Source organism: Apteryx rowi, unplaced genomic scaffold (assembly GCF_003343035.1).
Source record: "Apteryx rowi isolate R43461 unplaced genomic scaffold, aptRow1 scaffold_44, whole genome shotgun sequence".
Lineage (NCBI taxonomy): Eukaryota > Metazoa > Chordata > Aves > Apterygiformes > Apterygidae > Apteryx > Apteryx rowi.
The window spans coordinates 2,555,567-2,572,123 of record NW_020450694.1 but is presented as its reverse complement, the minus strand read 5'-3'; the positions used below and the strand labels follow the sequence as shown (position 1 = coordinate 2,572,123).

General features: G+C 42.7%; 1 protein-coding gene across 1 annotated transcript in view; it reads left to right on the top strand.

Moving 5' to 3' along the window:
• Positions 1-16,557, top strand: part of PTPRT (protein tyrosine phosphatase, receptor type T) — a 344,949-nt gene that overhangs the window by 303,702 nt on the left and 24,690 nt on the right. Inside the window, exons 21-22 of the mRNA XM_026076804.1 lie at positions 5,369-5,556; positions 11,201-11,288. Coding sequence (XP_025932589.1) covers positions 5,369-5,556; positions 11,201-11,288 — 276 coding nt within the window. The remainder of the gene's footprint in view (positions 1-5,368; positions 5,557-11,200; positions 11,289-16,557) is intronic.

The following is a 16,557-nucleotide window of genomic DNA, read 5'->3' as shown; positions in this document are numbered from 1 at the left end:
GCCAACCTCTAAGGAGCTGTGGGAGAGGCTTTTGCATCAGTTCAGTGTGCTAACGTTGACCTRCAGCAGAACGAGCAGCTGAGGAGCGTGCCATTGCCAAACACAAGGGCTGTTACCTGAGCTGAGCTGCTCTTAAAATGTTCCTGAGAGGCTGCGTATGACCAGATAGCTCAGGAAAACTTTACCTTCCAGTCTTCAGTGGCTGCTGGTTTGTGTGCTGTTTTGAAGTTGTCAGTTTTTAACTAACGACTTCATTGACCTAGTGCTCTCTGAGGTAGATAGATCTGACAACTCCTCCTCACCTTGGAGGCAAGGAGAGATTTGGCTTGGTGAGGTCCACGCGTTTGATGAGCTGCAGTTACGCGTGYGCCCATCAATCCCAAGGCTTGCCCACATCACCAAAGCGTCTTCCTTACACCTTTAAGGGGGTTTCTTCTTTGCTATCTGATGAAAAAAATGTACGTAATCGGTGTTTTTTGTAAGATTGGAGTACACATCTGTAAGGTGATTACCAAGTGACTCTTTAAAACCTCTTAAAAATCTAGAGAAAATAAATTTCTCCAGCGTTGTTTTTTTTTAATCATGCACATGCAGCTTCTTCAGAGCTTTTGAAATGAAAGGTGCATCTTCCACTTTCTGTCAAACTTGATGTCAGAAGGCTTTTTGCTAAGGAACATGCCTTGTGTTGCTAAATTGATATTACAGTATTAGACAAGTGATGGTTTGACTCTGGTTTGCCATACCACTGTTTGTATTGTGTGTACCATATTACCTTAGAGCTGGGTATTTATCATACAATAACGCCTTGATGCGCACATAAAAGCAAATTAATCTTACCAAGTACCACTGTATCCCTAGTGTAATGGGAAGAGATATTAGCCATGCTGTAGCCATCCTTGGAAGATGTCAAATAATTGACAACCCTTGCTCTAGTAGAGAGAGATTGGATATGTGTGTAATTAAATCCATCACAAACACCACTCAAAATATAATTTATTTTGTGCAAAGGATGTCTTATCGTGTTACACACTTGCCAAGGCTAAGGGAATAAAAATATAAACAGAGATGATAGGCCTGTCATTGCAGAAACGCAACAGGTTGGTGGATATTGAAGCAAAAGTTTTGAAAGAAACTTCTCTGTGTATTCAAGCTCATGCATCAGTGCAGCATCGCTTTAGTTGTTCGAGGCATAGGGGTTTTTTGTTGTTTCTTTTTCTAAAGACAACATCAAAATGTGTGTATGTGTGTAGATATCTGTCTCTCAGACTAACAAAGCTATGTTTATGAAACGAGATAATGTGTATGAAAGGATCTAAAGTTTCAATCCCAAAAGCTGCTCGGGGTGAACAGGTCCCTTCCCAGCAGCCTTACGGGAACATTGCATAGTGGTATGGCCATACACAGCAAATGCAGGCCTGCAAATCTAATTTCTCGGCTGTTTTTCATCATTTCCATGACATCTGTGGAGGAGTTTATCAGCTTTTCTCTGGAGGCAGATGCATGTATTTTGCTTGTCCGAGTAGCAAGGGAAGTATATAACAGAAGGTGGTGTAGCAGCAGGCAGGCAATAATATCCCACCCTCAGGTTACTCATCAAAGGATAGATGCCATCTATCCATCCTTGGCTGGAGCTTTTTTCAGTGCATGCTGCTCTGCTGTGTTTCTCCTGGCAGAGCTGGACCTCATGGTTTGCTTCAGCAAGTTTATCATTATTTCTCCAGCAAAGAAGAGAGTCATAGAAGTACAATTTCATAAACAGGGAGAGCTTGTAGAAAATAAAAGTGTAGCCAATGTTTTTTTGAATTTGATTATCTACATTTGCCCCCCTAAACCAATAAGCTGAGATGCCTGAAGGGTTCCACAATCAGGCTAGTTTAGGGAAGCCAGTGAGTGTTTTTTAATATGCCTTAAACAGAACTTGAGGACATTCTGTGAACTACTAGGCTCATAATTATAAATGCCGGCTTCCAGAAATCAAAAAATCTGCATTGGCAATGGACATCTTGGTATGGGAAGCAAGAGTGTGGCACCAAAAGCGTTACCAAACAAGCTGACAAAATATTTTACTGTTGCAGCCTCTAATACTAGAAGTAATCCTACTGTAAACAGCATGTTTCCAGCAACATACCAAATATCTGTTTTATTTACAGCTGCACAAGAAGAACTTTGGAAAATTGGAGATGGTTTTAGGAAGGAACTGGAGCTCTGAACAGTTTGCCCCAGTGAGACTTCAGAAGCTCTCAGTTGATTTACTTTATCAAAGAAAAACTGAAGAAGTGATTTGATCAGTACCTGCATGGGTCAAGATTTCAAATACTCAGGGGGCTCCTTAATCCAGCTGAGAGAAGAYAGAATAAGATTCAGTGCTTGGAAGTTGAAGCTAAACAGAGTCAACTTGCAATTAAGACATGTTCAGACAGCACAAGATTTGAGGTTGGGATGGAATCACCATCTTTGGAAATGTTTAAATTTGGGGGTGTTTCTCAAAACTGTGTTCTGCCTTTGGTATTCGGCAGAATTTCGTGCTTGGTGTTCCTATCAACAGAACAAGCCCATATGACTAAAAATAAGGCGTGCGTATGAAATCTAATCCAAAAAATCTGATGCATGGTTTTGTATGTTTACTAGTGGCTGAGCGTAATTGTGAATTATTTCCAAAAATACCTGTTTTCTTGATTGGTCCTTCTCACTGGAAACTCAAGGCACGGTTTCTTAGTACTATCAAAACTGTAGGCTGGTTTGGCGTACAGACTCATCCGTATTTGTAAGAAAATGGGGGGATGTTTGCGAGAAGGGGGATGGAGAGGAGGGCTTATGGAAAATTAGCTGTGACTCACCCTAAGTGCAACAATTAAACCAGAAGTCTGATTTTGCTGCAGGGCTGCTATTTTTGTTGCCTTTCCAGTAATGACAGTGCCAGAAGAAGCAAAATGTGTTTTATTGCTGCAAGCTTCAGGAAGAGCGAAGCCAGTTTGTAAGCCCTCCAAAGACTCTCTTGGTTGATTGTCCCGGTGAGAGATCAGTTTGCTGCTACCTCTCCTCCTACCCTGCATTTTGAATTGTTCACAAAATTGCCATAAACAGCCCATCTCGAGTGACGGTGCGGTGCCTTGCTTGAGTGCCTCCTTAACCATGCTTAGGTTCATGCGTACAGAGCGATCAGACGGAGATGGAACAATACGCTTCTTGCATTGGTTTTTATTAGCAGAACATACGAGCGCGAGGCTCACCTCGTACATAGCCATTTGTCTCCATGAAAGCCCTCTGACTTTTCCTTGGCCCAGATAAAAAGCTTGCGGCAAGACTTGACAGCCATCCTGAGTTAGTGCAAATGCTGAGCTTGGGTTTTCTTTTGGGGAGTGCGCAGGGGCCAGTCGGGACGCGTTGGTCATGGAAATCCAGAGGAGGTGATCATCTTGGTTTCGACTCTCAGTGTGTCCTGGGGTTGAGCATAGGATGACCTAGATCGCATGATGCTTTTTTTTTTTTCTTTTTTTTTAAGCAGAAACACTTAGCTAGGAAGCAAAGTGAAGGAAGCTATTCTGCAAGGGGGGAAGAGGGATGCGCTTCTGCCTTTCACCTCTCCCTGCGAAACCGTTGAAGGACAAGAGCCAAATAGACCAGAATTAAAGGATCTGATGAAGAGAGGAATTAATAATTGCCTGTGAAGGAGCTGACTGATCTGAGCTACGTTTTACAAGTAGCCTGTGCTCTGTGTGTGCCCTTACTGTATTAGTGCTAGAACCGTACATTAGTTTTAAGACTCCCTCTCGAATAGGAATATCATAATGTTTTTTAATTGGGGCTGATAAAAAATGTGGCATTACATGTAGGTTCCTCAGAGAAGCCAGTTGTGAAATTGGGTTTGTATTAAACCTAATGATGGAAAATTAAGCATAGTACGTCTGTCGGAAATGGTCCGCAATAAAAATCTTCTCTTTTCCATTACAGGAGGTTAATAGGGAATAGGGGAGGAAAGATGCACTGGGAAAGCGAATCCAACTAGGGGAATTAATAAGCCTTGAAATTCCCTCTGTTCAGAATTCTCACACTGTCATTAGTCGGAGCATTAGGGATGATTATACAAATGCTTTGAACGTTACTCTTCCTTAAATTCCAAATTTATTCACATTTTGTATGCGAGAGTTGCTTTGCTAGAGCCATAATTCTCTAAACCTTTGAGCGTCCCAGGAATGCGAGCGTGTTTATGAGAAGCTGGGCTTCAAAAATCTATTTATTCTTTATCCCTTCTAAGACATGACTGTAGAGTTGCTGACATGAGATGGTGTTTAGGCTCTTGCCTTTTTCGGTAAACCTGCTGTAAGGATTGAGCCATCCATATGCAATCTTCAAATTTTTTGAAAAATTGGAAGAAGATATCTTTTGTGTTTGCTAACATGTTGTTATTCACTAAGACCAGAAAGAACTGATGCAGAAGGCCTGTATCTGCCGAGGTGTCCRTGCATCTTAGATACCTGTAATCGTATGAAAAAGCAATGGTTCATTTGGCCAACCATTGAAATTTGGGCAACTGGGGTAGCTAAGAAACTAAATTTTGCATTTAATCCGAGTTTCTCTTGTTAAAAATAAATATTGTGACAGTCAATTGCTTGTTGATTTAAGTTCTTTTCTATTAGTCAGTCCTCCAGGGATATTTTGATATGTATTTAGAATTTTGCTGGGGATATAGGAAGCTGCAATTTCCATCTATATAGTGATAGAGCTTTTTAAATCCATTTCTGTGGAAAAGGAACTTTTACTGTTAAGTTTACAGATCTGAAATTTAAGTTTCTGCATGCAAGGTAACTGTATTTCTGTGCTATTTTATTCTTGCTGCTAATGCTACATCTTCGAAATTGATGTACAAATTTTAGGCCTGAACTTGCCAAGCGGTTTCATTTGCCTAACGTGCTGTGTGCCTTGTTTGAAATGCTAGTAATTTGTTCTCTGTTAAATGGGCCCCTCTCAGTTACCTCCCGTTGTACGCCCCGAATCCTGCTCGAGTATCTTGCTCATCCGTCCGTACTGCTCAGTCATGTTCTTTGCAGGTTTGTGGCGAAAGGTGTGTAACTGGAGCGGAGTCCTTCTGCAGAGCTCTCACTCAAAATACCTGCTCTTTCGCTCTGTGGGCTGTATCATCGTTATACCTGATGGGCTGTTTGCTCTGTTGCCATCTCTTTTGGCACAAAATGACATTTTGAGCATGACGTAGTCTTTCTAGGCAGCCGTAGGCGCGTGTATTTATCTCTTTACTTTCTCTTGCCTGCACCGGCCTATGGGGTGGTGGGAAAAAAAAAAAAACGGAGCGAGAATGAGAGTGGAAATAAGATAGGTGAAAGCTTGTTTTGCCTCCCTGTCTTTAAAACAGACAGTAGCCACGGAGAGATGACCCAGCCAACTCTGACTATCCAGACCCATCCGTACCGGAGCTGCGAGCCGGTGGAAATGTCCTACCCCCGGGGGCAGTTCCAGCCAGCCATCCGCGTGGCCGACCTGCTGCAGCACATCACCCAGATGAAGCGAGGCCAGGGCTATGGATTTAAAGAGGAGTACGAGGTGAGAGGAACGCTCGCTCCGCCGCTACGAGACACGTTGCGCTCACAACTAAGGCTAGATGCTTGGGAGGGGAGGATAACTATTTTTCCTTGATTCATTTACCTTCTTCATTCTTCCTTCATCTTATTTCTAAGGCTGGGATTTCATAGCAGTAGCAATCTCCGGCGGCCTTCTGTTTCCTGGGTCYGAAGAAAAGGTGTTTACTGTAGCAGTAGGAGACCAACATCGTGTTCATCCATTAGCGTGTGCCCTCTCTCCTGTAAAGGGCAGGTAGTAAATATTCAGCAGATGCTGAACTCAGTGAAGGGTTTGGAGTCCCCTAGTCCCATTCTTAGCTACAACAGTGCGAACCAGGCTCTAGGAAAAGGAAGGTTTTTTTGCTTTCTCTCTGTTCTAGCCCCAAATACTCTGCAGCAATTCATCACAATAAACCACAGCTTAATTGCCTGCATGCTGGATTGTAAAACCAAAGCCAGGAACCTTGTGTAGCTGCAATGATGGTGGAGTTGTCCCCCTACGTTCAAACCTCAAACTCGGAATATGTTCGAATGACCTACTCTTCCAGCTCCAATGTGAAGAGAGGCAACAAGCAAACTGCAAAAAAAAAGAAGAAAAAAAGCCCCAAAAGCTGGAGTTATCAAGAACTTAACCTGAAAGTGAAGACAAGAAGAAACATGACATTGGGGAGGAGTTGAAAGAGTATACATTTAGAGGGGGAGAGAACAGAAGAGGGAAATAGTATCAAACATTTGGGAGACTTAGCTCTAGCAAGCGATAATTATAATGAGTGAAGTAAGCTTGTGGGAAGGCAATAAGTAATAATATGCATGGTGGCATTAAAACTATTTAAAAATAACATAACAGCTGTGAAAAATATGTAATTTAATGAAAACGGCTCGCTTTTCAACCCTGCATGTGAGAACCCATGGGATTTGTCTCCCTGGCGCCGGTTTATGCTGTTACTGAGAGGCAATCTTTTCCTGGGTGTCGCCTGGGAGTCTTTTTTGATCAGATGGCATCAAAAACTGCCATAAATTTTTCTGGTAACTGTATGTTACCAGGGTCTAGTCACTCATGCCCCACAATCAAGCATACTAATTAAACTATCAGTACAAAGAGCTGTGTTTAATAATGAAAAAGGTAGTAATTCTCATGGAAGATTTGCCCAGCTCCCCTCCTTAGCCACCACTTCCATGAATAGCACCCAAAACTGCACGCAGCTCACTTACAGATGCCATAAGATCTAGTTCTTGATGTTCAAGAAGAAAGCAGGTGCTGGCATATATGTAATTTTCTGGCTCTGGCATTGGTAATTATCAAAATAACACATTAGCATGAAAAATGTCAATGCAACTTTCGGCTCTACAAGTTCTGCCTTTTGCAGAAAGTGCTATCCACATATGTATATAATGAGGATGACATTATATAGATTTGCATAATTCCTTTCTTTACAAGAAATAGCCTGGAGAATTCCACAGGCTCTGAAATCGTACGCGACAGTCTCCCCTTCAATCAGAGGTAATTATCTTAAATGGCAGTCATTTTAGGTGGTGGAGTGTGGCTTGCAGAACATGGGATGCAGGTAGCACTTCAGCTCCAATTTTCGACCACAAATAGCAATACCGCAAATTTAGGGAGGATGCTGAGGAATGTTAGAAGTTGTGGAAGGTAGGAGGGGTAGTTTTAAGTTGGCAGAAAGCAGCATCTCAGACTGGAATCCGGAAGAGCAGAAAACCTGTTTTGCAAAACGTTTGGTAAGATCTTTAATAAGAAATGGCCTGAAACTTTGCTTTATGTCTCTCTTAAAATGTATTTTCATAAACCAATATCAGTGTGAGCTCCAGATACATTTTTCTTTTAAGGAGCTGGTTTTCTTCTTCCTTCGCAAACTGCTAGCATAAATTACAGCTTGTTTGGTGACATGTTGCCAAAGAGACTGTCACACGTGGCAGTCTCGTATCTCTGTCCATTCCCACCTCCGCTTGGCTACCGAGGAACTGCATTTCATGCATATGTATACCTTCCCCTCCGTAACGTTAGAGCAAAGGTAACATATTTTACCAAGGGTACGTGGGCCTCCCTGGGGGCGTTATTTGGGGTGGGCCTGCCATACCTGTGGCCAAAAGGTGACAAAGAGTGGCCTGGGTGCAAACCTTTAAGCAGGACTGGCTCACATGTCACCRGTTCATTTTCCAGCGCCTATCGGCTCTGATTTGTTGCGAGCTACTAGACTAGTCCTAGATTTACTGCGAGCACTGATTACCTGCTACGGGGATAATAAGCTTAAGCCTCCAAACTCATTTTCGAATATGATTTAGGATGTCATCAAAGTGCATTCCTCTTGCCACGTAGCTGAGATCRTTTAGTTACCTGGGATTTTGCAGCTCCTTCCTCCAGCGTTTTAGCATTGACAGTCTGCAGCGTATGGAAGGGAACCTCTAGATTTTAACCCTTTCCCTTCTGAGTGGCTGCACGTCCTCTGCCTGGTCTGAAGACTAGGTCCTGCAGTCCAGGCTCGGACACGAGGCCGCGCAGAGTTTGGCAGCAGGGTCTTGCTGCTGCCGTGGACTACGCTGGCTTAAAGCTCTGTGTGCCCTTGCTGTGAACCAGAGCGGGGAGCTGAACTGGCTGAAATATTTCTGTTCAGCTTCTTTTTTTAGCCAAAGCAGCTTTTTTGCCCAGTCGCGGGAGCGGTTGTGCCGCCGCTGTTGTGCAGGTGGCGGGTGAGGAGGACGAGGGCTGCGTGGCAGGGCCGGAGCGGAGCAGCAACGCTTGTAGTCGCTACCATCGCCAAAGGCTTTATGTAGTCACGCTGCGGCGCTGGGGCGGACGAGTGCAAATGAAGGACTCGAGTCATCTTCCGTAAATGAAAAACAAACAGCAAACTCGCCAGATGCATCCAGTGGAAATTTAAATTGGCTTGCGCTAAGCCTCAATTTGACACGAGCGCTTTGGTTGCATTTGGGCCGCGATGCTTAAAAGCTTGATTGAGATGAAGCTGACTTCTTTTAGACATCCCGCCCTGTAATTTCAGATRAAAATTAGATATGCTTAGTCCAAAAGCATCATTATAACATACATTCCACAATTGGGAAGATAATATAAATTTTACAAAACTTCTCTAGAAGAGTAAAAGTAAGAAAAGCTTAAGAACTGAGCCCAWACTTTTGAACACTGAAACGTTGCAGTTTACAAATCAAACAAAGAAAAAAAAGGCAGAGTATTTACTGCAGAAAGATTAAAAACATGAAATAAGGAGCAAAGAAAAAATATCTGGATGATCCATGGTGGTTTGCCACTGCTGATAATGCAGAGAGAAACAGAAATATCACCCCTTTTTGAGCGCGTAGAAATATTTATTGTGCAAACCAAGACTCAAGGGACAAAACTTTAGGTGTGCCACCCCCTTTTTCTGGATGCAGCTGAATTTTACGCGATATTCTTGCCTTTGTATTTCTGCTGCAGTTTCAGGTCTTAGTGCTGCATTTTTAGCGCTCTCACTGAAGAACTGCTTGTGCCGTACCGCCCGTGCACGTGCAGCCACTCCAGTTTGTTCACCCGCTGTGTAGGAAAGTGGTGGARTAAGCTACCCTCTTGCAAAGGGAGCGTGTGTTCCTCACCCATCAGAAATATGCCCTAGCTCTTCCAAAAGAAACAGATAGTTTGGTGCAAAGTAGGGATTTTGGTGTTTCTTGAGATGAACAGTCCCAGACTTTTTGTTAAACTTTGRAGGCTATATCAGGCAAATCAATCAAAACACTAATTTCAGGGGAGAATTTCATGTTCAAGTCACGTGTCAGGACAGATTTAGTGGATATAGGATTTATTGGGCCTGAATGGATTTTCTTTGGCCAAGATAGCCTTCCCCATGTGTGGAAGTGATGAGAGAGAACTTTTCTTTTCACATGGCTGTGATTAGATGTCCAATGACTGCTGCCATTCACTGGTCAATCTGCTGCAACTCGATATGAGTAGAAGAAAAAATAAGGCACCTTTTTCCTCAGTCTTTGAAGATGAAAATGAACCTACTTCACCCCTTTTCTTTTATTCAGGGATTTTTTTGTTGTTGTCGTGTGTGGGTTTGTATTTTTTTGTCYGGGAGATGAGATGCTATTTGGAAACAGCTGTGTGTGAAAGGAAATATATGTGTGATCAAAGCCCTCACCAATTACGGAGTTATAACTCTTTCTCCTAAGCTTTTGAATAGGAACTCGCTGTCCCTGGCTTTTGTCGGCGATACTCAGGGCAGCGCTGCGGTGCCTGACATTTTCCAGCCTCGAACCCCTTTGGGGGAGATTCACCATGATCTGCTCTGCCAGAGCATTGCTYGTATTAAGTTTAATTGTAATAGTGTCAGCGTTGTAGGTCCTAAGAATTGTGTCTCTCTGCTATTGCATTCAGGCACTGTAATAGACCTGGATGGCTTGTGAAGATGCAGATAAATTCATTTTCCAGTAGAGCTGTGTTACACTACCTGCTGCTGCCTAAGGATGATATGATTCTGCAGTGATTGCATTATAAAAAACCATTATTCCTTAGGGATTATAAATAATACAATTTGTGGTGTTGCGGTTGTTTTTAGCAAGATGGGATCACTTTAGGGAGTAGATTTTGGAAGAGGCAGATCAGAAAAAAATTGGTGGAAGCTGTTCTTTTTCTCACCTACGTTTGCAACGCAAATCGATGTTCAGGTTGGCTACAGTGAATGACAGCTGTCTTCCAACTGTGACTTTCCCTTCCGTCACAACTGGAGCAGGATCCAGCAGCTCCAGCTGCTTTGAGCTGCCTGTGCTGACATCCCCTGACAATCCTGAGAGATCCTGCAAGAGGGATCATCCTGTTCATGGCCACGTTCCAAGGAAGATGAGACCATCCTCCGGCTAGGTCCCATGACAGCTGCCTTTTTCCTGGCTCTGGCATTAAGATCCTTCCTTGACATGTCTCAAGGGGAAAGTGGCTCATTGGTTGTGTTCAGAATAGTTACAGGACCAAGCTGGAAAAGCCTTGTTTGCTACCAGAGTTTCCTTGCCCCATCCTTTCTCCCCTAAAAGGGCAGATTTTAGGAAAATGGCTATTTATCATCACAGTCTGTATGTTTTACCTCCATTTGCCTCCCTTCCTTAGACATGATCCAAAACACTGCCGCTTTTTTTTTTCCCTCAAAGAAAAACAGCCAGTGGTTTGTGTTGTGTGATTATTGAAGACTCACATCACCCTGTTATTAATACAGAAATAGGTGAAACCACTATATCTATTTTCAACTTAAATATCAGAGACTGAGCCCTGTGGGTTTTCCCATGTGGGTTTTCATCGAGGTATGTGTGTGAAATCTCCGCGGATCCAATTCTGCAGGGGAAATGCAGCTTGACCTGGGACTGTGCAGCCAGAACGAATTTCCCTGCTTCTTTTAAGTCTGAAGTTGCAGGAGGGAAACATTTCTTAGCCAGCAAAAGCCCAAAGATGCAAATGGTCTGCACCAAGCTCTGCTTTTTGCGTTATTAGATGTGGCCTTTCTTCAAGAGCAGTGGTTGCTTGGGTGACTACTGAATTATGCAGTGCCTTGACTTCTGCTCTGCTCTGTYGTGTTAATCCACCTGAAGGCATTGGCCAGATTTTTATAAACCTACTGTTGTTTATTTTGCAGGCACTACCTGAGGGGCAGACGGCATCCTGGGATACAGCCAARGAAGACGAAAACCGCAATAAGAATCGATACGGAAACATAATCTCCTGTAGGTGTAAATTCCCATTGAATTGAGCTTCCTGTATGAGTTTATAAGCAACTTGTGGAAAAGGGTGTCTTTGAGAACCTCGCTAAAAACTGGCATACAGTGTCATGCCTTCGCTATTTGTTACAGGCTATGTTCCTTTCTGTGGTTTTTTGTTTGTTTTACATTTTTTCATTGGTTTTCATTTGTTTTACATGACTTTACAGTTACATATTTATGAGCCCTGTTAATTTAGGTTTAAYGTTTGCAATTTGAGGGCTAAATCCTTTTGTCGGGTTTCCGCGATGGATCGTGATGCCCATTATCTGGGTGTCATTACTACATAGCACAGAGCTTTCCGTGCCCCGAATGGGAGCAGGGCAAAGGGAGATGAGGATGTATCACGTTTTTAGATACGGCTCAGAGACAGGATTTTCTCTTTGCTCGAGGATCGGTAACCAGTAGAGCGCTTGCTGTTTGTCTGCAGAGAGCTGGTGGGTTTTGTGGGGCGAGCTTTGTTTCTGCTTCAGAATCACAGTAAGTCTGTTGAAAATGCACTAAATTCTCCTCTTTTCCTTCTTTCAATAAGCRATTACTGTTGTAGTTACAGGGACATGGATACATGGTAGAATGGAAGGACTCCATAAAAACATTTAGGTCAGTATTATTCTCCAAATCAGGAYTAGCTCCACCACTGTCATTTTTATCACATGTTTGTGAAGCCTCTAGCTGAAGATCTCCAAAGTTGAGCTTTCCCCAAGCTCTTCAGGCAGCTTATCCCAGTGTGTTGCTATTCCCCATGATGACTGGGGAGGGGAGGTATTAGAAATCATTCTTTTTAGGGGCTGCTGAGCAGCTGCAAATTGAATAACTGAGGCTGGAGAATGAGAGATAGGAACCTAAACGAATGTCTGTAGGTTTACAGGACGGTATAGATCTATGGAAACCTATTCTAAATAAGAGCAAAATTAAGTCACACAGAGTGATGTATTTTGTACTGTATTTTTCCCCCGGTTAAAAATATATTCCCTGTAGAGCAAACAGACTTTACTAAAGGGGTAAAATGGGAGGGGMCAGAGTCAGTGTGGTGGCATTAGGAATATTTCTGCACAAAGAAAGATGCTCTCACACATTTCTTAACTTTCCTCTCTGTTTCTTTTATGATCTGAAAGAAGTGATTTCATGTTTTGAGGGCATGGAATAGAGCAAATCGGTTCAGAGACCTCRTAGTAAAGGTGAATAATTCTGGAAATGAAGGTCAGAAATTTAGCATCTCTGATCTGATCTCATTTCTTCTGCTGGCTTTCTGCACCGCTTATGAGCTGGTTGCTAGCACCTTCTGTCTTTGTTTCTTCATGTGAAAAATGGAACTAATAATACTGGAGTATTACTGTTAGTGTGAAAATATGTCCCTTATCTGTCTAAAAGCTTGGCCTCTCTGTAAGCTTCCTTTGTGTCAGTGGCACAGAGAGGTACCGCTAAGCAGTGGTTCAACCTAGCTGTCTCGACGATTAGCTTAGATTAGGTTAGTCTAAGTGAGATGTATCGTCCATCTAACAACTACATGTTGTTTTGAAGAAGGAAGTGCTTTAGTATGATATAAGGAAGACCACAGGAAAGAGTCTTTGTTTCTTTGCATGACTTTGAAGAAGAAGTTGGCGTAATGTAACAGTGGAGGTAAAAAGAGACAAGATTGTGTACAATAGTCGCCATCTAATTTAGGTCGAAAGTGGTCGCAAAAATTGAACTCCAAGTGAAACGCATGAGAAGGAATTAAGGAAGGAAAATCAAGCAAGATAAATGGGATATGACCCAGATGGAAGGTGTTCACAAAGATGAATTGTTGTCTAACAAAGAGTGATGCTTGCCTTTTAGCTATAAATATAAATACAGCGGGAATACAGATAGGAGGTGATGTGCTTGAAAAAGGAAAGGCAGAATGTAATCAAAGCTAAGAAAGCGGTGTCTGCACACTATAAAGCATGAGAATAGAAGCTCGAGTCGGAGGGCTGTTTGGAAAAGTTTCAGAATGAGGTAGAGAGGGTGGAAAGGCATAGATAAGAAAAGCAAAGGTTGTGAAAGAGAGGAAGGATGCATAAGAGTTTAAGTTAAATAACAAGGTTGGATGGGTTTTATTCCCTTCAAATATATGTGAAATAAAGAGCTTGAGGAGRAGACAGTAGCTCTTCTAAAAGACAGCAAGGAGAATTTAGTAACGCGTAATAAAGTGCGATGAAGTGAAATGGAAAGGAATCATCTCTTCGCTTGGATGAGACTGGGGAGAAGGGAGACAGGATGCCTAAGAAAAGGGGGGATGCCATGGGCTATGTTTTGAGCTCAGTCCTACGTTCATGTCTCCTGTGTGCGGAGCACACCTGACATGGAGCAAGCACATTTCCATCTGGACAAACATAGTAGCACCCTTACACAATTTCCAGCTTCAGCTGTGGAACCAGCTTGAGCCATTTGATCCTGACAGAAAAGGAATTTGAATTCAGGTATTAAAAAGTATCTGTTAAGGCTGATGGATACTGAGCAGCCATGCTGAGAAAGTTGTCTACCAGCAGCTGCAGTGGATGGACCCTGTGCAGGATTTGCAGCACGTACCAGAAGTTAACGGTGCCACAAACGATTCTAACTGCAATATCTTTTATTTTTTTACTCTGGATTTTCTGCTGCTGTAGAAAATGAATAGCTCCCATTAAAGTCTCTGGGAGGTTCCCGTGTACTGTGATAAAGAAGATCAGGTATTTAGAAGGGAGAAAAGGGGAGTTCAATGCTTATGGTTTTTCTCCTCTTCCCCTTAGCTCTGCTACCGATGGGTTAAATTGGGCAACTTGCCTGAGTAAAGGCAACAGCAGGATCCAGAATAGAGGATATTTAGCAGAGCTGAAAATAGAAAGCAGGAGACTGGCTCCCTCTGGGCAGGTTGTGAAAATGAATTGTGCTCAGTGGGTACAAACTGTGCAAAACCCTGAGCAGGGGAGAGAAGGTGGAAAACCGTTATACCCTTATCTTACTGCTTTGTTACGCTAGAACTGCAATTGCTGTAGAAACCAGAGCCTGCACTGATTACTCTTACCATTTTATTTGGTAAAAGGCTGCTGATGGCGATTAACCTTATTTATTTAACCACAGTTGCCGTTTCATCACTCCTGGAACAAGAACTCACAAATCCCTTTTGGGGAATGAATTGAAAAGTCAGGTTTTGATCTAACTTTTGTAACTGCTTCAGAGAATTGTGTTGAAATGTGGGTTTGTAAGCTCTTGCAATAAGTAGCATTGCTCAGTGAATCACAGCAGATTAGATCTTGTCTTTATGCTCTCTTGGGTAACAGTACACTAACAGGACTGTTTTACTCGGCTCATCGCTTTCCTAATGCTGTATTAACACCATGCCTCTATGAAAACCTAGATCTTGCTGCCAACCCCAACATCTGCCGTTCCTGCATTTGCAAACCCAAACTGCAGATGAGGCTTAGCTGCTCGTGGAGAGGAGATGCAGGAGAGCTCTAAGCTCCTCCATGTTGCTAAACCAGGCTTCTCAGGGTTCCCTTCACTCTGCAGTGCTGGTGTGCTTTTTAGAGAGAAGGGAAAACTGAGGAGTGGATTGGTGTATGTATGACACAGAGATTCACTGCTGATGCTGGTAGGATGGTTTCTGTCTGCTGACTCTAATTGCACAGATTTCCCCAAGCTTGAAGGAACTGCCCTACTAGTATTTCTTGTTATGTTGGCAGGGCCCATGGGCTGTGCTCCTGGGCTTTGGGTATAAAAATTGCAAATACCACAGGGTTGTGGAGATGCAAGATTTTTCTTTGGAGACGAGTTTAGGGGACCAGGGTAGGTAGTGGATCCATTCATGTGCTGAAGCTAAATTACATTTGCTTTAGGACCTAGATTTTGAGACCTTCAAAGTGCATCGGCAAGTATTCGCTAGGAAAAGGATATTGAGCTTGTGGGTTTAGGTGACCCCGTGATACAGAAAACATCCACAAGTTATTTGGGACCTTTGATGTTCAGTTCCATCACATTTCTCTTCATCTTCTCCAAATTTAGAACCATTACATCTAAGTGTGAAAACTCTCAACTGAGAGCTGAGGAAATAGGGACATCGGACTTTGTTTTGCTTTGACTTACAGGAGAGCACTTGACTTTCCCTTTCTATTGTCCTTTTGATGAACACAGTATTTCAGGAGGAGCCTCAGTTCAGCTCTCACAGGGGTGCTGGTACTGGTGCTCCATCAGACACAATTCTCCCACCTACGGTGGACCCTGACCATCTTCCCAGTTATGCCATGATTTTAAAGTCATGTAATGGTCCATTAAAAACTACTGAGTTGATGACAAAGAACAATAGAGAAACTTGCTTCATTTTCTTCATGCTCTGACTAACATGTGCTTTAGGTTGGAAGATCACGAATTAATCTCAAAATTTTGTGGTGGAAGAGACAGACATCAGAGAGGTTACCAGAGCTCTCGGCTGAAACACAGGTTGAGTGCGATCCTCATCTGCAGAAAAGGATAATGCGTAAAAACAAAAAAAAAGATGTCAGTATGGGATTTAGAATAAAATCTTAGTTTCTCTTCCAAGCATTCTGATTTCATGTTTTCTTGTGTAGTGCCTTGACCCTTGCTTATCTCTGCAACGTCCATGTTGCATCGTCCCAGGAGGGTGGGATTTATCACGCCTAGGTGTTGCCTGGTTCTCAAGGCATCGTCAAGAATCAGTGGGGACAGAGAGGGGAGGAGAGCATGCCTGGGGGGGCACCTCATCCTTTCCCACCACAGCTGCCTTGATGTCTGCCATTTCAGGTATCTGTGTTTCTCCACTGACTGCGATGTCGGGAGCCTTGACAGCCAGCCTAGACTAGCTGCATAATATTTAGATGGCTAAAGTTGTGGGAGCTGAATCCAGTGCTGGTGCCAGAATGAGATGTGGCAAAATTGCACTGAAATTTAAAATGATCGCTAATGGGAATTTTGACAGAAGTTTGAAACAAGAGCATTTTTGTGCTAAAAAATGCGATGCTTTTCAGTGAGACTCTTGTCATTTTTGAAATCTGTTTTAAGACCAATTTTTAGTCAAAGTACTCTTCCTTTCCATAAAAATTTAGTTTTGCTAACTTGCGTATGGACTATAGTAAATAGGGAGAAGTAAAATAATATAAAAGTTTGTGTTCCATTTCTCTACAGTCCTGACTATTACAGACATGAATTTTTTCTTCTATTTTCCTGCRTATTTTTAAGCAGTTTCTCATCATCCATCTGTAATGCATGGTGATTTTGTGAG